This window comes from Vipera ursinii, assembly GCF_947247035.1.
Source record: "Vipera ursinii genome assembly, chromosome: 8".
Taxonomy (NCBI): Eukaryota; Metazoa; Chordata; class Lepidosauria; order Squamata; family Viperidae; genus Vipera; species Vipera ursinii.
In genome coordinates, this window is record NC_139519.1 from 1,529,574 (window position 1) to 1,551,896 (window position 22,323).

Below are 22,323 nucleotides of genomic sequence, written 5' to 3' on the forward strand. Positions count from 1 at the left end.
TTAATTCCAAATTGAACATTCTGTTACCAGACATATCATCCCAAAACTCTTAAAAACACAACTACCACTTAACTATAAGTATATTGTGGAAGTTCTAGATTTCTACTGGTCTTATTTCTTTTTTGAGCGTTTTAAGGCAGCACGCGTCACCCTCTGTTCTCTAGGATCATCCAAAAGAGTTGCAGCTTGATCTCCTCCTGTACCCTTCTCGTCTATCTGTCCATCTTCATCCTCTTGATGTTCTCCTTCTCCAGATCCCTCTGCAGCTTCCAGAAGTGTTGATGGGGTTGCTTTTAAAACATTGTTGTAAAAATCATGCGCTTGCTTCACAGTACCCAAACAGTACCTTTTGCCATCATACATGAAGCTCAACCCAGCTGGGATCTCCCATCTGAACCTTATATCTCTTTGCTTGAGCTCTTGCACAAGAAATATAAAGTCCTTCCTTCTCTTTAAAATCTTTGGAGGAATTTCTTTTAGAACCAAAACTTCTTGACCAGCAATCACAACTTTAGTATCATAGGCAGCTTGTATAACTTCATCTCTAATTTCCCTTTTTACAAAATAAACCACCACATCTCTAGGCAACTTTCTCTGCTTAGCAATCCACGAATTCACACGAAACACTTTGTCCATGCCTTGTTTTATTTCAGATGCTGGATGGTTCAATACCCCCTCAAAAGCCTCAGAAACCAGCTGCTTTAAATCTTCCTTAATATTCTCTTTTAGGCCTCTAATTCTAACAGCAAACTGCATCTGGTAAAATTGAGCCAAACTCTGTTCGCTATCCATTTTGTCTTTTAAATCTTCAATTTCCAATACTTTTGCTTCTAATATAGCATTCCTTTGAGTCAAGTCTTCCACTTGATCATCCAGCACCTCCACACATTTAGCTACTTTATGCACTGAGGACAAAATGTCTACCTTCATCTCTCTAAGTTTCTGCTCCATCCTTTCTTCCATTCTCTGCTCCAATTTCTCCAATTTCTCCTCCATCTGTGCAAATTTAACACCCATTGACTCCAAAATTAACTGGGTATGTTTTTCAAGATCCTTCGATGTCAATACATCAGGAGAATGCAACGCCTGCAGTAATGATTGTTGTTGCACCGGAGAATTTCCAGCACTCCGAAAAGTTCTAGGGGGAGGTTTAGCCGCCATCTTTTACTTACAATTGTGACGCACTTTCACTTTAAGTTTTAAACAAAGTCCATCAAGCTTGAGAGTAAAATAAAATAATCCTCTTCATCTCTTCATCTTTCCCTCTTGTACTGCTCTGCCTGCTCTTTTCCTTTCATAGTCTCTCCTTCAAGCAGGGATGGTCGCAGACGCCTGGCTCTGCTCCATAAAGTCCGGAGCAGAGACGCTAGCCAGCTGGGAGCAGCCCAGGCTATACTCACTGTACTGTCTTATGTCTAGATATATTTACCCATGTTGCATGGGTGTAGTATTATTACCGTAGTTTCCGGCGTATAAGACTACTTTTTAACCCATGAAAATCTTCTCAAAAGTCAGTGGTCGTCTTATACGCCGGGTGCTGAAAATTTAGGGACAGGGCTGGCTGGAAAACCTGGAGCGGATCTCCCATTTAGTCTGCGCAGGGAAAGCGGGACCAATTGGAGAAGAAGCTGCAGTCTGATTTTTTACAGGCTGGGGTCTGGGCGTCTTTCCTTCTAAAGTTGAAGAGCAGCTGTAGTATATCCGAACTTGAAAGGCAGGTGGGGAAGGCAGCAGCCAGAGCAGCTGCTTAGCTCTAAGGACACATTTGACTCAGGAACTGGGCGGGCTGGCTGGAAAACCTGGAGCGGATCTCCCATTTGCTCTTTTTTTTAATCCCATTTATATCCTGCCCTTCTCCGAAGACTCAGGGTGGCTTACAATTTAAAGCACAAATCAATGTGCTTAGCAATAGCCTTCATTCTGTGTATATGCCTGTTTATTAGGGCTTTCACACACCCCCCCAAGCAGCATTATTACAAAGTCAGCTTATTGCCCCCAACAATCTGGGTCCTCATTTTACCTACCTTGGAAGGATGGAAAGCTGAGTCAACCTTGAGCCTGGTGGGATGCGAACCTGCACTAATTGCAGGCAGCTGGTGTTATTTAAGGCTCTGCGCAGGGAAAGCTTTAGAGTGAATTAGGAAAAGTGAAAAAGTGAATTAGGAAAATAGGGAATGGTTGCTGGAATTGGGTATGTGTAGCTTAACGAAGAGAAGGGTGAGGGGTGACATGATAGCAGTGATCCAATATCTCAGGGACTGCCACAAAGAGGGAGTCAAGCTATTCTCCAAAGCACCTGAAAGCAGGACAAGAAGCAATGGATGGAAACTAGTCAAGGAGAGAAGCAACCTAGAATTAAGGAGAAACTTCCTGACAGTTAGAACAATTAACCAGTGGAACAACCTGCCTCCAGAAGTGGTGAATGCTCCAACACTGGAAGTTTTTAAGAAGAGACTGGACAGCCATTTGTCTGAAATGGTATAGGGTTCCTGCCTGAGCAGGGGGTTGGACTAGATGACCTCCAAGGTCCCTTCCAACTACTACTACTACTTCTTCTTCTTCTTCTTCTTCTTCTTCTTCTTCTTCTTCTTCTTCTTCTTCTTCTTCTTCTTCTTCTTCTTCTTCTTCTTCTTATTATTATTATTATTATTATTATTATTATTATTATTATTATAAAGTTTAATCCACTTGCACTGTTTTATGTTTACATGTTTGATGACAAACAGCCTTATGTTTATAAGTGACAGTTTTCCTACTAAGCACCTGCATGTCATAAGCATTTGAATTAAAATTACCATATTAAAATCAAATCTGATGTTTTTTTAATTTTTATTTGGTGTGCGTTGGAAGAGGGGTAGTCTTATACGGCGAGTATAGCCCAAACCCTATAATTTAACAGGAAATGTAGGGGGTCGTCTTATACGCCCAGTCGTCTTATACACCGGAAAATACGGTATCCTTATCTTCTTTACTACTCTCTCTTACTGGTATTATAATTATTACTACTATGTTGCTTTGCATGTACACTGAGAGCTTAGGCACCGGAGACAAATTCCTTGTATGTTTAATCACATTTGGCCAAATGAAGTATTCTAATTAAACCCTAAACTCCCCAGAAGCCTCAAATCTGGATGAATCTGGTTAATTTAAAAATGGAGGTAAATATATCTTATATCTGTGGTAGGGGAAGAAAGGGGAGCATGAAAATGGAGGCTGGTTTGGTTTTGGCTTTGAAACGTTTGTGACTCTTCAAAATTGTCTGTGTCCTGTCTTTGGGTTATGAGTGTTGCTAGCAGACTATTGGCCTGTGGATAGTCCTAGTCCTCTCTGAGACTTTCCCAACTGTGCATTAGTACAGGAGGCTCCTCAGAGAGGTGGAACGGAAAGTCATCTTTCTTTCTGACTTAGAACGAGGATCTTCTAGGCCCTGGATGGAGGCGCCCTGTGGTAAGAAGACTGGCTTCTCTTTCTCCAGGTTTCAGTACAAGATTGGTGGATCCAGCGTGGAAATTGCTTAGAAACCTCTCCAGGGGATTGTTTGTCCTAGCCTTCTAAGGATACTTTTTTTACTGATAAGCTGCACTGTTCAGTTTTAGTTCTAGTTCCAAATTTCTAATTTTGTACTGTTTTTTTCCTTAACTCAGAAGCTAAAAGAGGTTGCATTCCCTAAAGCAGAGGAGTTGAAAAAAGAGCTTTTAGCAAAATACAACAAAGAATATGCAGAGTACAATATACAGAAGGTGAGTAACAGAATGTTCTGGAGCTTTCTGTTGCCTTGGCTATTGGAATGCTTGGCCCCTAATCTGGCTGTGCCAGAAGCAAACAAGTTGGCTGTCATGCTAGCAATGTAGCTCTGCTGGCCTGGATTGATTCTCCTTAATTTCTGGGAATTATGTCTGTTAAAGCGCTGCAGAAGCCCAGTCGGTGTCTTTGGAGATACTTTGGAGAATGCACGGTCAAGGGACAAAATAAGCTGCATCAAGATAAAAAGTGGGTAGGGCCTTAACAAAAACTAAAAAGATTTAATTTAGATGTAACTAATCTAATATGAGTATTGTTGGGTATAAATGACGGCAGCAGGTTGATGTCTAGGTTCTGAATCTAAGCAGAGTTGGGCCCTCATTTGTACTTGAATAAGAAACAGAGAAATGTTCTCAAAGAAGTTGCCAAGAAAACTACATGGACCATCGGATCCAACCCTCTGTCTGTTTTAGGAATCTACTATTATGACATCCTCCACTGGCAGCCCTTCCTTCAGTCTCTGTTTAATTACTTCCAGCAGAGGAGGCTCCATCAGCTCGTAAGACAGGCTGTTCCACTGGTGAACAACTCTTAATATTAGGAAATTCTTGCAGCCCCACCGAAATATAAACATGTTTATATACTGCTCAAAAAAATAAAGGGAACACAAGATAAGACATCCTACTATTAAATACAGTACATTGTGTTGTTTAAGTGTTCCCTTTATTTTTTTGAGCAGTATATTAACATAAAAATACTTTTGCCCCAACTTTCATCACAGCCTTTTAGAAGGCGTTATCATGTACAGCTGCAAATTTATTTTCTGGTTAAACATACCTCCCCTCCTTCCTTGTAAGGTTTCCCTCCAAGTGTCTCTTTATGATGGCACACTTCAGTTTGTCACCGGCATTCCTAAATTGCAGCATTCAGTTGGTGTGTGCATACGTGTGTGTGCGTGCTGTGTTCGAGGTTTGAAATGACCAGTGCAGAAAAGAGAAAACAGTATCTTCCTTGATCTTGGCAGCATGTTTCTGTTGCTGCAACTAGAATTCTGTTTGCTTTCTTTTTGCAGCTGCATCACACTCGGCTTAGTGATTAGTTAGTGATTCTTTTCACATGCATAGTTGCCCTGTGGATTTTCTCTAGTCCTTTAATTGCCTTCAATTTTTCCTATTCAAAATGTAGAACTTCTCACCTGTCCCTGCTGGAATTAATTTTGATGGGTTAGGAATATTGTTCCAGCTTGCCAATTTTTCCCAAAGTATGATACTGTCCTTTAAAGGTCCTTGAAGTTCCCCACTCTTTGTGATTTTAGCATATTTGATCATCTTATTCTCTAATCCCTCCCCCAAGTCACTTAGGGTTGAACAACACAAGGCTTACAAGAGAGTCCCCCCAGATGCCACCCAGTCTCCCCTCCAGCTGATTGACAAGCCACTGACATACATTCATCTGGTGTGCTTGTTCAAGCAGCATTGTAGCCATCAGATAGTGACATACTATAGTCCACCCCATGTTTTGTCATCTTTTCTACTAGGATTTCATACATTGCTGAAGTCATGACAAACAATGTCCACTGCACTTCCATGATCACTTAAACCAGTCACTTTATCAGAAAAAGGAGATGAATGAATGAATGAATGATAACTTTATTGTCACATTAAATGTACACCAATCGGCATACCTCAAAATGAAATTTCGTTGCATCCAGCTCTCAAAGGGTCACCACCTCCGATATATACTTCTTGTTCGTGGCCCGCTCAAATTTCACATTGTCCATTTTAGTCTCTAGTGAGTGAACGATGGCAAACAGGACAGATGGAAATGGGGCTCCATGTGGATTAGCCCTCCAAATTCGCTTGTATTCTGACAACCTCGCCTTCTTTCCTTTTTCTGATCCTGACTCTTCCACCCTTTCCTTAAAGAGGCCTTGCTTCTTTTCGCCCCTGGAGCACGCTGCTGCCACCGCCACCAACTCCTCCAAAAGCCCCTCTCTCTTCCTCTGGGCCTGCCGACAGCCTCATCCAGTTCCTTCGCTGCATAAGCTCCAGGTGCTCTCCTCTGGAAACAGCCCTTAGTTCCACCATGTTGCTCAAACACATTAAAATCTTCCTGATCATGTGGCCTATAGCCCTTACTATCCCTCCCAAAACTATTCGCCTTCAAGAGCCAATGCAGCCGCAGCCATTCTAGGCGCTGCCATCTTAGAAGGTTAGATTAGGTTAGCTTAGCATAATTGTTTCTTGATAAACCCATATTACTTTCCATTTAGTCCCAGCACCAGTTTTATTTCTCCTTTCCCCCCCCCTTACTTTTAAATTACTTTTAGCTTCTCTTCCAGCCCAGGTTCCTTTTTTACATTAGCATTTGTAACAATTTTCCTTCAAACATAATGGAAAGGCAGAGTTTAAAAAATGAAAACAGTATACAGGAAACTGCTTTATGAGCCAGTCACCTAATGAGTTAAAAGAAGAGCAACAAAGATGATCAAGGGACTGGAGGCTAAAACATATAAAGAACAGTTGCTGGAATTGGGTATGTCTAGTTTAAGGGAAAAAAGGACATGATAGCTGGCATATACATAGAATGAAGGCTATTGCTAAGCACATTTGATTTGTGCTTAGATTGTAAGTCGCCCTGAGTCTTCGGAGAAGGGCGTGATATAAATGGGATTTAAAAAAAAGATTCCTAATAAAAAGGAGTGGGCAAATGTCCATAACAAAGATATTGATTTATGTTCTATATCTACAGCAACACTTACGATCATATGGAAAAACCTTTTGATTCAGCAAAGTACATTGATTAAGAAAGATACTGGGCAAAGAAAAAAGATTAAGATGGAAACTAAGAAAATAGATGATGGGACCTATCAGAGAGAATACTTAAAAAAGAAGCATTTGTTTGAATATGGTTAAAGAAATAGAAAAACTTTGGAATATACTACTCTTAAGAGGGATGAATTCTCCAAATAATAATGCTTCTTTCTTTTCTGTAAAAAAAAGAGCTAAAACGACTTAAATAAAGGAAATGTTTTAGATACTTAAATGTGATTGAATTTAAGAAAAGTATTAAAAATGTTTTGAATCAGAGTTAAGGGATTAGATGACTAGACCTATTGAATGTTTAAAGATTAAAGATTAAATATATTCTTAACTATGGTTAAAAAGAATAAGAAATTGAGGAAATAAATATATATTAACCTAGGAGGGATATATATTTTAAGTAGTATGTTATTTCTTATGTTCCTTTGCTCTTGCTTTCTTTTCTTCTTTTTTTCATTTTTCTTTTTCTTCTCTCTTTTCCTTGTTTTATCTATTTCTTAAGAAATGTAAAAGTGTGAGATGGCTTATATGGGAAAAATAGAAATTTGTCAATGGAAATGTAATTAATCGTTGAGAAAATTTTCACTAAAGAATATCTAGAATTTGATGGGAGAAATAAACTAAAATAAGGATTTTAACAGTATTTATGATAAAGCAATCAAAATGACTGAAAAGAAATATACTAATATGATTATTATTTTTAGGAATATTGGAAAAATTATATACTCAATTGTTATTTATAATTATTTTTGTATAATTTTACATTAGAAGCTGAAAGATATAGCCCCAAATATTTAATCTATTTCAAATCCCGTTAGCTCTTCTAAAACAACCTTTTGTTCTATGGTCATATTTTTAGACAATATTTTAGTTTTTTGCGTGTTTATCTTAAATCCAGAAACTTTTCCATATGACATTATTATCTCCATCAATTCTACAACCGCTCTCCAAACGGGCGGTGCCACTCTCCATTTGGAGAGGTGCGCGCGCACCACTGCCCGTTCGAAGAGGTGTGCGCGCACCGGGCGGCTGGGAGCCGCAGGAGACGGCTCAAAGAGCCGCATGCGACTCCGGAGCCGCGGGCTGCCGACCCGTGATCTAGTCCAACTCCCTGCAGGAAAATCTATCATTTCAGACAAGCAACTGTCCAGTCTCTTCTTGAAAACCTCCAGCGATGGAGCAACCACAACTTCTGAAGGCAAAGCCCTTCACTTGGCTGTAGAGGGGGGGAGCAAAGCTTGAATTTATGGGGGCACAACTCTATTCTCTTGGGGAGTTTGGGGATTGGACTAAAGGTCCATTTCCCAAAATGCTTTTGGACTCCCTCTGTTTTAGTTAGATAGTAACAGTGTGCTTTCCTTTACCATTAAAATTAATATCATAGAAATTAATAGTCCCTATGGAAATGAAAATGGCCTCCACTGTGAGCGAGGATGTGCAGCCTCCTGAGCTCCGGCTGGTGTACCTGAACGCCAGGTCCATGGTTAACAAAGCTCCCCTTGTTAGGGATTTAGTTGAGGGTGAGCACGCGGACCTGGCTTGCATCATGGAGACTTGGTTGGGCCCAGAGGGTGGGGTCCCTTTGGTTGACCTCTGCCCACCAGGTTTCCGGGTGCTACACCGGCCACGAGCTCAAGGTAGGGGTGGGGGTGTGGCGGTAGTTATCAGGGAGACCTTATGTCCGCGGGAGACCACCGTTCCTCAGATAGTCGGGTGTGAGTCTCTCTTTTTGAGATTTGGTCCGGGGACGCAGTTGGGCTTGCTGCTGGTGTACTTTTTGCCCTGTTCACCGCCCTGAGTCCTTCGGGAGAAGGGCGGTATAAAAATTCAATAAACTTAAACTTAAACTTAAAATAATTGTATTAACTCAATGTTTGCAAAAAGGGATATTTTGGGGAAAGAGGAAATCAACTAAAATTAATATATGGAATATAGATTATAGAAATTAATTGTTAAGGTTTGTTTTACAAATGCAACCCAGACAACACACTGTTCCCCAGTTATTGAGTGATTTATGTCTTGTTAAAAATCAATAAAATATATTACAAAAAAAGAAGAAGCAACAGATGGAAACTAACCAAGGAGAGAAGCAACCTAGAACTAAGGAGAAATTTCATGACAGAACAGTTAACCAGTGGAACAACCTGCCTCCAGAAGTTGTTAATATTCCAACACTGGAAGTTTTTAAGAAGAGACTGGACAGCCACTTGTCTGAAATGGTATAGAGTTTCCTGCTCGTGCAGGGGTTTGGACTAGTCACTAGAAGATCTCCAAGGTCCCTTCCAGCTCTGTTATTCTATTCTGTTCTATTCGCCTGTTCTAACTATTGGATCAAATTCGCCCAAAGATAATTTCTGCTCCTCAAATCTTGCTCAGTTCTTAACCCAGATTTTGCTGCTAGGGAAAGAGATGCCCAAAGAGTGTTGCTCCTGCTGTTATTCCTCATATGATCTGGTGACTCTTCTCTTACCATTCCAGAAGAAGCAAGAGGAGGAGTTTGCCCACAGCTTGGCCCTACAGCAACAGCTGGAGGAGGAGAGGCAGAGAGTAGCTCGCATGAAGCAACAGCAGGCCGAACAGGAGCAGTTCCACGCCTTTGAAGACATGATCAGGCGCCAGGAGCTTGAGAAAGAGCGCCTGAGGGTGGTGCAGCAATTTGGGACAGCAACTCCTGGCCTCTTGGAGGGTCCCTTAATACCTGGTGTGCTCAAGCCACCCACTGACCCCCAAACTCTTATGTCTGCTGGTCAACCTTTGAGCCCCGCTGGAGGAAGTGGACTACCAAAGCCGCCCATAGTGGACAGGTCTCTAAAACCTGGCACTTTGGGGAACTCAGAAAACAGTATGTTTTGGAATGAATTTGGTACACTTTCTAGGGAATGCAGTGATAGCCTTGTCGGAATTGGCTCCCAAGGCTCAAAATAATCCCCTGTCCCTGCACAATCCAATCCCTTTGTTGCAGATGAGGGAATGCTTAAGATGACAACGTTTGATCTATTTAACATTCTAATTCTAATCAACTGGAAGGTTCTTAGCAGAATATCTGGATTGCTTGGCATTTCTTTTGCCTTCTGAAATCTGTTGTTTTCCAAAACTTAAATCCTCCCAAAGTCAAATCTGCTTGAAAAATTCTTCTACATGCTTCTCTTTGCCTCCCATGACAGTCTCCAACCAGCCTTATAGCTAGCTAGCATTGTGCCGCTATCCCAGAGTTGATTCTTGCTGTCTGCCTTCTAAGCAAGGTGGCCTGGAAACAACCACTGGGGTCAGAGGGGACCTCTTTGATTCTCCAAATGAAGGCCCATCCTGTTTCCCACCATGCTTCATCTTCTGAGAAATCAAGTTGGGTAAGAGTTGTGCCATTTGGCCTTGGAGAGAGTTTTTCCTCAAAGCTTGGCAAGATGACGGTCTTCAGCTGTTAACTGGAAAACCCTGACCTCTAACCAAATAGAGGGTCTTGGCATTAATGGTCCTTGCCCGTGTTCGTGCCACCAAAAGGTTTTCAGATTTCCCCCTAAAAGTTTCTAGGTTGTAGATGGTGCTGCTGCAGTGATCTGTTTTTGTAACAGATTAGCAATATTTACTTTTATTGAAAGTTTTTTAAAAAACACAAAAGCTGGAATAGCACAAAACCACTTTGGAAAAAGATTTCCAGCACTGCAATAGGTTAGCTGATTATTCTCACCACTTTTGGCAGGAGTTTGCTCTGGTTAAAATAATGCTTGGCCCTCTGAAAGGATAAATTTCAAGTCCACATTTTTCTGGCCCCTGTTTTACAAATATCAAGTGAGACTGCTAGACTATGCCTTGTGGGCTGTAGGCAGAGCTTGTGATGAATAAAACTCTCTACCTAGCAAATTAGCAAGTTGGTGAAATGGCTACATTGGAATTCAGCCTGTTACACCCTGTGACTTAGCTCTTTCCTTACAGATGCAGTTATAGATGGTCTTCGCCACATCGTTGTGCCCAGGGAGCTCTGTCATAAATTTCTGCAGTTGGCAGATGCAAATACAGCCAGATGTGTGGAGACATGTGGGATCCTTTGTGGGAAACTGGTAAGATGATGGCATAAATCCTCAAGGCTGTGTGAAGTCTCCTGAAATGGTAACTTGATCATTTGGATATACCCTAAATAGTGATACAGGTCTCACCATTCATCTTTGAAGGAAGTATGCAAGTATATGAGACAGAAGCAGGCCCGAATAGTCGGAAGAACTATAAGGTCTTGTTACTTTAGAAACTGTTGCCTTTCATAATAGATTTTTGTAATTTAAGCATGACTCATGATCTCATGTTGTTATGGCAGAAGTTCCTAACTGAGTGAATTGTAAATGGTAACTATAAACTCAGGGAAAGCAGATGTCCAGTTCTGGTCACCAAGATACAAAAAAAAGAGGCTGAGACTGGAGGTTTTTAAGAAGAGCCATTTGTCCAGAATGGTGCAGGAAGGGATTAGACCTCCAAAGTCCCCTCAACCCTGTTACTCTATCTTCCATGTTTTCTTTGTGCCTGAGATAAGGACAACAACATATTTTTTCACAGACATAAAAGCAATAGAAATTAGATAGAAATTGGGCTTCTTTTAAACATTTTTTTTCTTTTTTGTGTGAGTGCTACAAGATGAAATCCAATATTTCAGTGTTTCGCAACCTCAGCATTTTTTAAGATGGGTGGACTTCAACTCCCAGAATTCCCCAATGAGCCCCACTAACAACATATATGCTATAATGCAAACAGCATTATGCAAAGTGCAGAAAAAGAGTAAGAAGCAATAGGAAAATAAATTAAAGAAGATGAGAAGAATTTACACCAGCACAACTCACTGCTGTCTATTTCTGTGTAACTTTCTGTGTTTGCAAAACGTTGCTTCCATTGCATCCCGATACTAATTCACCCGCTGACTTTTGTACTTGAGATGTCTCGTCTCTTACTCTTGCGGCTCTCATCCTCTGCAGCCAAGGTGTTCTTGACTCTCCCCTTCCTCTTAACAGAGTCACTCTTGGCTGCTGCTTACGTTTGTTTTGGGATTCGGTCCTTGACCATTTTCTTTATGTGACTCAAACCAACATGCTTCTTCTATAGTGGTTTCAAAATCTTCACCCATTGGTGTCTCTTTTTTTTTGACCTCACAACTAAATACACGTAGTCTCGACTTGCAACTACAGTTGAGCCCGTTATTTCTGTTGCTAAGTGAGCAATTTGTTAAATGAATTTTGCCCTATTTTGTGATTTGGCTTCCCCATTGATTTTGCTTGTCAGAAAACTGCAAAAGGGGATCACGTGCCCCCCCCGGGACGCTGCGACCGCCATAAATGTGAATCAGTTGCCAAGCATCTGAATTTTGATCAGGTGACCAGGGGGATGCTGCAATAGTCATAAGTGTAAAAAATGGTGATAACTAAACTTTTTTCAGCGCTGTTGTAACTTTGAATGGTCACTAAATGAACTGTTGTAAGTCAAGGACTACCTGTACCACTTTCTCACTGCATTCAACGTTTATGTTTCTCCTGACATGAGAATTCTCCCTTCCAGGTAGCTCAAGTGAAGAGAGGCATGCTCTTGTGCCCAGGCTTCTTTTGACAAGCTTCTTCATTATGGACCACATACCACCTGTTTCTTGTGCACTACTTTCTTTAAAAGCTCTCCATCCTTTACCCCGCATTTAATAAATTCACAAATTCTTCCAATTGCACTATTTTTGTTATTTATGCATAATTTGCAGTTCACTCTGTTTCCCATTAAGTACAACTGCCTTTGTCTTTAGTAAATCAATTTTCAGATTCATTTGCCATATTGCATATAGCTTTCAAGATACGGTTATGCCATTCTTCCCAAAACTCATCCTTTCATTATCACCCTCCACATGCAGCTATCACCAACATATGAATTTGTATTTCAATATATATCCACAGGTGACCCCAGTTCCTTCATTCTGACATTTTAATCCTTTCATTCACAATTAAATCTCTCCTGTTTGTATTCCTCAATTCCATTCCACAAGGTATGACTACCTTCTGTCAATCTATTACATTCTTCCCTTTCGCTTAGTTTTGTAAGTACACAACTTATCTAGTTTTTAAATTTCATAATTTCATACATTATTTACATGTCTTAATTTATATAAATTAGTGCCTTTTATTAAATATTCTTAAATTATTAAATATTGTTATATTTCAAGTTTCAGTCTTATCGCAATCATGGTTTGTCAGTTTGTCAGTTCAAGGTTTTCACACAACACTTTTAGCAGATTGACCCAGCCATCTGCAGGAGGGAGATTGGTCAAATCTAGAAGTTTTGCCTGGCTTGCAAGTTCCTGTATCACATAGGGGTAGTGGGGAAAAGAATGTAATTCAGCAATTAAAGCCTTATTTTACAGGCAGGCAATCCAGGAAGGGCTTCTCAAAAGCTGCTGCCACTAGGTACAGGTAAAGCTAAAGGGCGAGGTGAGTCCAAGGGAAGAGATGGTGTCCTTGCTCCTAAGGCTACAGCCAAATTGTGCATCTGAATTCCTGTGGAACAACTTTAAAACCAAGCTACTTAGACTAGAGGTCCCCAGTCCCTGGGCCATGGCCCAGTAGTGGACTGCGGCCTGTTCGAAATCAGGCCACACAAGCAGTAGCTCCATTTGCACTGGTGACAGACACGTACGGGCGTGAAGATCCATTCACGTGAGCAGGGGGCCTCCTGTACCTCTCCCCCTCCCTTGCTGGTCCGCATAGCTGGAAAGGTTGGGGACCACTGTTTTAGAGGATGCCATATTCCCATGCCTGCCTACCAACCATTTACCTGAAAAAGCTATTTTTTCCTGACATTTGGCCTTCTTTCTCTCCCCCATCAGATGAGGAATGAATTCACAATAACCCACGTCATTGTTCCCAAGCAGCATGGAGGTCCTGACTATTGCAACACTGAGAGTGAGGAGGAGCTCTTCTTAATCCAGGATCAGAACAGCCTGATCACCTTGGGATGGATCCACGTAAGCCTCCTTTGCCCAGGCCCTCCCAGGATCCAAAACCTGCCCAGGGGCGGGTCTCCTGTAGCCGTTCTCTCCCCGAGAGAGAGAGAATGGCTGCAGGGCAGAGGAAGACTCGGGGTGGGGGTGGGGGGCTGCAGAGCCTCTCCCTGGACAGTCCCTCTGGGCTTCTCTCCCAGAAGCTGTTCTTCAGAGGAGGGCCCCCAAGTGGATTGCCTCTGGGTCTTCCAGTAGATGCCCTTTCCATGCCCTTAGCGGGGGAGGGGAGGGACCTCCTGGGAATCTTGCCTCTTCTGCCCGCTGAGTAGTCCACTTATGGGAATTTAGATAACAGTTTACAAAACTGTTCATATTTCCTTGTTCATATTTTTAGAAGTTCATATTTTCCACATTTTTTGATTTTTTTCTCATTATATAGAAAAGGTATCTGTAAATAAGAATGTGCAAGTGTCTCAAAATTGTTCACAAAAACTATATTTTTGAGAATAAAATCCGGCAATATATTAAGGAACACTGCTTAAAAATCTCCAGAAAATACAGAAGAAAATTTCTGTTTGGCCTTTTAAAAAACAGGATGGAAAAATAATAAGCAGAGTGAAACTGAAACATACCCCAACCCCCCCCCCCCGATTCTTCTTTCATTTTAACATTTACCCACTTTTTTTTCTCCTTCAGACTCATCCTACTCAGACGGCTTTCCTTTCCAGTGTGGATTTGCATACCCATTGCTCCTATCAGATGATGTTGCCAGAGTCTATTGCTATTGTTTGTTCACCGAAGTATCAAGAGTAAGTTATTGGACTGCGTCTATTTATTTTATTTTTATTTATTTAGTTACATTTATATACCACCCTATTCCCTGAGGACTCAGGGCGGTTTACAGGGAATTAAAAATCCACCATACAAAAGTTAAAAAAACCAATTAAAAAATATTAAATTACCCTGTATACATTAAAACCCCAATTAAAAATTTCTCCTCAGCCTGGGCCTGAGAGCTCAAAGAGCCAGGTCTTCAGGCCCCGGCGGAATGATCAGAGGTCGGGGGCAGTCCTCAGCTCCACCGGCAGCTGGTTCCAGAGGGCAGGCGCTCCCACCGAGAAGGCCCTATCCCTGGGTGTCACCCGCCGGCAATGTCTCACCGGCAATCTCTCACCGGCAATCTCTCGCCGGCAATCTCTCACTATCCCAATCTGGTTGTGAGATTGAGTAAGATCACAGGGCTGCATTTGGGACTACAAAAACCTTTCACGTCCTGGACAGAAATCCCTCCCCTCGATACATGCAGCACTCTTGGGCACTGCATGCCAAAACAGCTGGGTGTGGGGACAGCTTTTTCCCTCGGGCCGTCAGTTTGCTGAACACCTAATTCTTACAGTGCTGTCTAATATCTGTGTGTATTTACCCATATGATACGTAGTATTATCACTTACTATCTTCTTTACTCCCCCTTTCTTATTGGGATGATTAATGATAATGATGATTCTGTTGCTTTGCATATATACTGAGAGCTACTGCACCAAAAAAAATTCCTTGTGTGAATGAACAATAAAGCTGTTCTGTTCTATTCTTATTCTTATTCTTATTCTTCCCAATTCCCATTCCCATTCCTATTCCTTGTGAGCTGTCCAACAAGTGAATCTAAAAAAGTACTCTCCAAGACTTTACAAGACCATAAAAGATAAGTTTTATTGAATACACATATCGAAACTGAAGAAACAAAACCAGCTCTGGTTTTCCTGCACGAAATTTTACTTAGTGTCAGGACCCAACCCAATCCGCATCCCAGGAAAGAATGAACTCTTGAAACAGGAATTGTCCAAAAGGAGCTTTTACTGAAACATGATTGGTAATGGGAATACTAGACAGGTGCTTTTTTTAAAGAGTCCCCGGGTCGAACCCCCTCCCTCCAAGCCTTCTGGTTTGTCCTGGATCAATTAAAATTCAGGTGTCAAATCCTTCCATGGGAAAGATGGAACTCTCATGTCTTCACGACAATTGCTCCCTTCCTTTAGAGATTCCAATCGAAGATACAAACCAGATCTCTTCCCCCCCCCCTTCCTTTGTTGTTCTCAGTTCAAAGGTTCTTCCCCTGGTCCTTAAAGACAGCCTCCCGGCAGGCTGAATACACATCCTCTCTTCTCCTCCTTGGAAAAATATGCAGAATCCAGGGGGAGGTATAAGATTTTAGAAACATACAGATAGAGTTTTATGAATGGGATATAAATGGATTCTGACACCTAATTAGCAATAGTTTCCTTTAACTCCCACCCACTAGGTGTTCATGTTGCCCAATCATATATGTTTGGTTTGTTATGAGAACAATCCATTTCTCCGTCAGATGCCTGTGTTAGTGACCTTGGCTCTTGTGGTCTGTGGACGGCTTGTTGGAATCCCGTTTCCTCCCTATGCTTTCCACCCCTCGCCCTTCTTTCTATGGCAAGTTGACTAGCCATAGAAATTAGCAGGCATTTTAGCGATTCAACCTTGATGTCCCTATCCCTATCCTTCTATTCTATTCTATTCTATTCTATTCTATTCTATTCTATTCTATTCTATTCTATTCTATTCTATTCTATTCTATTCTATTCATATTGCTTTAAGGGACAAGTACCACATTTCAGATGCACTCTATTCCTCCCTGAATTACTAATGAAATTGGGGAAGATTGTGATTCAGAGACACTTCAGCTGAATTTAAGCAGCTCATTAATGAGGCTAGTTTGTTCAAATCCTGTGGAAATTCTAGTTCTGTTCCAGTCTACCTGTTGGGGGAAACCTAGCCAAGGTAGGGAGCACAGAAGGGCAAAATTGTAAAGAATGGTTCATATTGTAGATAAGCAGGGTTCTGGTTTTGTAGGTAGGAAGGAATTGTTCAGTTTTTGGACAAGTTTCTTCAAGGTACACTCTCCGTCTGTTCTTTGAACTTAATACTGTTCTTGGCTCTGAGGCCATTTACAGCATTTGGAGCCAGCTGATTTTGTCCACAATTACTGTCTAGGACTGGATTCTTTAAACTGACAGACCATGGGATGGAGGAGATCTCTTCCTGCAGACAAAAAGGATTCCATCCCCACTGCAAAGATCCTCCTCTCTTTATTGTAAGTACCCAAGAGCTGCTTCCCAGGCCTCCCTCTGAAAGTCCAGGGAAGAAGGCCTTTCCCCAGGCCTTGGCCTGGAACGCGGGGCGAGTCTTGCCTCCAGGGTTGCCCTTCTTCTTCTGGCCTTTGGGTGGGGAGGTTTTTTCCTTCATTGTATGATTTGATCCCTTCAGTGTTGCATTGGAGTTGGACAACCTGATGCATTTCAAAATAAATAAAGCAGTGGGATTTCAATGGTGAAACACTCTCTGCCTCTTCAGGTCAGGAAACAACTTTTCTCCATCTCTTCCCACCTCCCCTCTAAATTTTCTACCTCCAAAGCTTCTTAAAAGTGTGTCAAAATGCCATAGATTTGACTCCAAAGTGCTTTTAGGAAGTGTTTTTTTTTCTTGGCAATAAAAACCACCCCTGATATATCATAGAATAAACGTCTCAGATTGTTTAATCTGGAGCTAAACTGGGTCAAATGGAAATAAATTCCAGTCACTTCTCTGAAAGGCCTCTGAATTTCAACAGCTGATCTACAACCAGGCATCCCCTTGATTTTGAAATTTGTTTTGTTTCATGTTTGGTTTTGTGTCTGCTCTTTTAAGGAGTAAAATCTCTGAGTAAGTTGCATGTGCCTGAACTTTGCAGCCAGTGAGGAAGGTGAACAGTTTCCCATCCTGTAAAATGTTTAGCCAATTCTAAATTCTAGAATCCACAATTCCTTTTGCGCCACAATTTATTTATTTGTTATGTCAAATTATGTGGCCGCTCATCTCATCTTCGTGACTTTGAGCAGCTTACAATTTAAAAAAAACATAAAAGAACTAAAAGCAATATAAAAACCATGCAACACAATCAGCAACTCAGATATAACAAATCACCACCAACAATCAATATAACCATTGTACAGGCTTTACCAGTCATCCAGATCCCCAAGCCCAGTGGCAGAACTGTGTCCTTCAGGCATTACACAAACCCAGTAGGGTGGAGGCCAACCTGATCTCTCAGTGCACCTAGACACCAAGGCTCTCTTCCTGGGCTGGCCAGATACCATCCCCTCACAGGCCCTCGTGCCAGATCTAATGGATGGGAGACATAATCAGGGAAAGATGGTCCTCCCCCAAGCCACAAAGGGCTTTGCAGGTCCTCACAGCACTTTAAATTGAAACTGGAATAATAGTGGCAGCCAATTCAACTCATGAAGTAGAGGTATAATGCGTGCTGATCGAGAAGTGGTCATTACTGCCCTGTGCCCCTGCATTCTGCATCAGCCCTGGCTTCCAGATGCTCTACAAGAGTTTCTCTGAACAGAGCCTCCCAGTCTAGGAAAAGGTGTAGCTGGCACATAACACAAAGTTATACAAAGGTCCTGTTGGCCACCGCTGCCACTTCCTCAGACAAAAGCCAGGGGTCCAGAAGTATTTGGGGCAGCACTTCTCCATCCAGAACAAGAGATGGAAAGTCCCTGGAAGCCAGGACCCCAAAAACCAAAGACCTCAGTCATTCTGGGGCTGAGCTGAAGCCTGTTGTTCCCCATCCAAGCCTCCAAACACCAAAACGGGACCTCCATGGCATCACTTGTAGGTTCTACAATGGAAATATAGAGCTGGGCATCGTCTGTGTACCTCATCTGGTGCTGTTGGGTGACCTTACCCAGAGGCTTTATATAGATGTTAAATAAGAGTAGAGGGAGTACAGAAACCCACAAAACCGGGGCTTGAGGGCAAGGCCTCTTCCCCATACTGACTGGAACTGCTTGCAGAGGAGAGAAGAGAACCAGCACAACACAATGCTCCTCACTTCCAGCCTCTGGAGCCAATCAGAAAGATGCCATGGTTGATGGCATCAACAGCTGCCAAGAGGTTAAGAACCCCATTCCGTTCCCACCAGAAGAACACGACCTCTGCTTTTCTTATCCCCTGGCCTGAATATAGATCTGCTTCTTCCAGGATTCTCTGGAGCTGCTGCACAACCATCTTCTCAGCAACTTTCCCTAGAAAGGAAATGTTGAAAATTGGACAAAAAAGTGTCCAGAAAGTTGGGTCTAAGGCGGCTTCTAGGGGGAAGGGGAACCGCCACCTGCTTAGGAAAAGGGAGGACAGCCCTGTCTCCAAGGAAGGAGCCATGGGTTCCAGGTAAGGACCTGGCCCTTCAGTCTCTATGTTGTTCCAGACTCTCATGGATTTCTTTTTTCTCTTTCAGACTTGCAACCATGTGACCATCATGGAACAAGAAGTGGCAGTGCTGGACCTTCGATAAGGCTACCTTTATATCTCTTATCAGCCATTCTTGACCTTCTTTATGGTTGCTTCTCTCACTCTATGCAGTGATACCCAGAATCTTACCTGTAACAGCAAAGGAATTTTGTCTTCTCTTTGATCTCATGCAAATAATAATTTGGGCATCGCTGAGAATCAGTAAAGCAAAATTATAAACTAAAATTAACCCTAACCTTGATACAGCTAATCTTGGCTGCTGACAAAAGTTTTTCAACAAACCAGGCTCCAGAACACACCCAGAGGCATAAACAAACAGGAACAATTCTTGGAAGTGTTTGGCTTGACTCGGAGAACATCCGTCCTTCTGTCTATTAAGATCTTTCTCAACTCTTGCATGTTCTTGGAAAACATTGCTCCCATCAGTGATTTGGAATTCTCACGCTCGACTGTGCTGTGCCAAAATTAGTGAGCAGTAATAAAGCATTTTTTGTGTCGGACAGAAGGAAGCACCCACAAAAAAAATCAGGCTAGCGTCTATTAGGTCTTGGATTCCTCTTCCTTAGATCAAGGGTCCCCAACCTTTCCGATTTTGTGGACCAGAGGTGAGGGGGAGGAGAGGAAATGGTTCTGTGTGAGTAGCAGATGCACACACTTGTGCATGCAGCTCCACTTGCATGAATGGTGGGCACTTTTGCGCATGTGTGAAGCTCCATTTGTGTGAGCGCAAATGGAGCTGTGTGTGCTCACTTGCCACAGCCTGGAGGTTAGGGACCCCTGCCCTAGATAATGGCACCTTGTTCCAAGGGAATAATTCATAGGTTTAAGAAGAGAGAATCAAAGGAGTTTCTTGAAATAACTAGCTAGGTTTTGTTTTTTTACCGATTCTCTCTTTTTAGGATTCTGGATTTTATAAAACATCAATCTAAGCTTAATCTTTCTACAGCTATGCTCTAAACCCTGTGAAGGACTAAACTATCCCATGTAGTCCATGTGCAGAAGAACAGCCTAGTGGAAGATGCAAAACCTGCATTCAAGCCCAATAAATTCCTCTTGTGCTGCTGCTGTGATCCTGTCCTATCCCAAAGTGAAAAAAAGTGCCCAAAATATGCACGTGACCTCCATAATTGTATCTTAATAGCAGCTGATGCGAAATGAGACCCTTTGTAATTCTAATTTCTGATTTTCTCCAGTGACTTCATTCATTTGTAATTAGTTATATTTCTGTGGAGAGAGACATGAAAATGCCTATCATTTCTGCACAAATTCATTTACCCTTGGTAGTGTGTTTCTGCTACCTGTTTTGAGTTGTGAGGAGGACTGGCTGAAGAACTTCTAGATGTGTCACTTCTTACTGAGAATAGGCTATTTTTGCTCCTTGAAAATAGGGCACCAGGCTTCTTTGCTGCATGTCCTTCCCCAGACCACAGCAAGTTTCACTCCAGGGTTCGCCTGGGTTCCGAAGTCTGGACTGTGGGTGTGGAACTGGGTGTATGAGGAACAAAAAAGGTGGCTGTCAGAGCTGATTTAGGAGGGATTATTTCACTGAATTGTGTGGCCTTTGATCTGTCCTCTGGGAAAGCCAAAAGCTTCCAAAGTTGTCTTGGGATCTGGCAGGTGAAGGCCAGCAGACATCAGTAGTTCAGATTTCTCAGAAGACAGCTGTCAATTGCTACTGATCTTACTCTGCAATATGCAACTGCAGAAGAGTGCTAGAAAATGGAGTCTTACCTGTTCTCTCCAAGGGATACTTGGCAGACCCTTTGCTATGTGGTTTGCAGTGAGTATCTGAACATGCTCTGGAAATCTTGCATCATGCTAATCAATGATTAATAATTAGGCAAAATAGGATTTTTCAAATCAATCAATAAAAAATGTGAAGGTTAAATCGGGTCCCCAACTCCTGGGCCATGGCCCAGTAGTGGACTGTGGCCAGTTTGGAACTGGGCTGTGCAAGTGACAGGCCAGCAAACAGGCGCAGCCCCATGTGCCTGAGTGGCAGGTACTCGTGTATGTTCGAGTGCCTGCTGCTCGCATACATGGAGCTGTGTGTACAAGTGTGCGCCCCTGCCACTCGCATGGAGCCATTTTCTCTTCCCCCCCCCCCCCGGTTCACAAAACCAGAAAGGTTTGGGACTACTGAGTTAAATGGCAAAAAACCTTAGCTGGTGGCCTCAGGCCATGATAGTCAATTGGATAGTGCCAATTCCCAAGCATGGGAGGCCAGCTGCTGCTGCCCAGCCAAGGACAGCTTTGCCCCCGACACGCAAGGCAGCATCCCTGGCCTGAGAGTTGGTTTCCCCCCCCAGACCTGTTCTATGTTCAGGGCTGCATTCCATTACAATGGCCAAGGGATATGAACCCAAGGCAGGAGCCAGACTGGATGCCCAGGTCAGTGCTGCCTTATTCACAAATTGGGGCTGTTTGAACAAAGGCTCTGAATCTGGAAGGGGAAGGGGTCCTCTGGGTGAGCTCAAAAGGCCTTCCTGGCGTAAGCAGAAACTGAGCTAAAGCTCTGAAGCTGCCACTTGGTGAGCAAGACTGTTGCAGAGGATATTCAGCATGCCTTGAGGGTCATCCATTAAATTTATTACCGCAGATCACTCATTGGGAGCTGTGGTGTGCAGGCCTTCAGCAAAATGCCCCCCTCTTCACTGCTCCTCTTTCAACAGGGCACCAATGGAGCAGGACATTTGGTGGTGAGGTGGGTTGTGCGGTTCTTCAACTGCACTGATAGCTGGGAACAAGTCTCTCTTTCCTTGTTCTTCCAGCCACCTCTGACTCTTGTGAGCCCAACACAGGTGTGCAGGTAGGAGACCCACAGACAGGAGCATCCTCTTCCGCCTTTCTGGCTGAACCTGGGAAAGGCTGGAACTGGGGGCATCCCTTCCAGCAACAATGTTGGATGCAGCAACTTTTGTCTCAGGAGAAGTGCCCATTTGCAGTATGAAGAGCATTATACAACAGGCCAGTTGTGGCTTGATGGACTTTTGCAATTACAGTATTTTGCAGATTTGCTTCTGTTGACAAATTTCTGGTACAGTTGTTTACAGGGGTAAGAGTTGGTGTTGGTGTCCTGGACAGAACTTTGCTGTTGACCAAGGGGTCTGTCCAGCCCAGGTTTTTACTTGCTTGAGCAGGAAGCCAGGACTACAGCCTCTCCTGGTAGTTTTCTTGGGATATCTGGAACGGTTAGGCCTGTTGCTTCTAAATAGAGAGATTCCAATTTCTGATATGTGTGTGCTTTTTGTTAGAAGCCGTGTTCCTCCCCCCTCGGAAGCAGAAGGCTCACCAGCAGCTTTAGGGCTGCCTGCCTTTGTAGCGGAGCTTTAGGAGGACTCTCCTACCTGCCACTGCTGCTTTTAAGATTTCCCCAGATTTTTAATGGAAAGCAGGACCCCCTGGGGATTTATTTCCCTACTCCCACTTTCCATCTGCCTCCGTCCTCTTATATGGAAACTTTCTCTCTCCATTCCTGGGTACAGG

The 22,323-nt window shown here is 42.7% G+C and overlaps 1 protein-coding gene across 1 annotated transcript in view; it reads left to right on the forward strand.

Annotated features, from left to right (window-relative positions):
* STAMBP (STAM binding protein) overlaps positions 1-20,943 on the forward strand; it is a 32,556-nt gene extending 11,613 nt beyond the window's left edge. Inside the window, exons 4-10 of the mRNA XM_083368297.1 lie at positions 3,645-3,740; positions 9,042-9,405; positions 10,494-10,618; positions 13,402-13,539; positions 14,212-14,324; positions 16,534-16,633; positions 18,824-20,943. Of these exons, the coding sequence (XP_083224423.1) occupies positions 3,645-3,740; positions 9,042-9,405; positions 10,494-10,618; positions 13,402-13,539; positions 14,212-14,324; positions 16,534-16,633; positions 18,824-18,880 (993 nt within the window). The 3' untranslated portion in view covers positions 18,881-20,943. The remainder of the gene's footprint in view (positions 1-3,644; positions 3,741-9,041; positions 9,406-10,493; positions 10,619-13,401; positions 13,540-14,211; positions 14,325-16,533; positions 16,634-18,823) is intronic.
* The last annotated feature ends 1,380 nt before the right edge of the window (positions 20,944-22,323 follow it).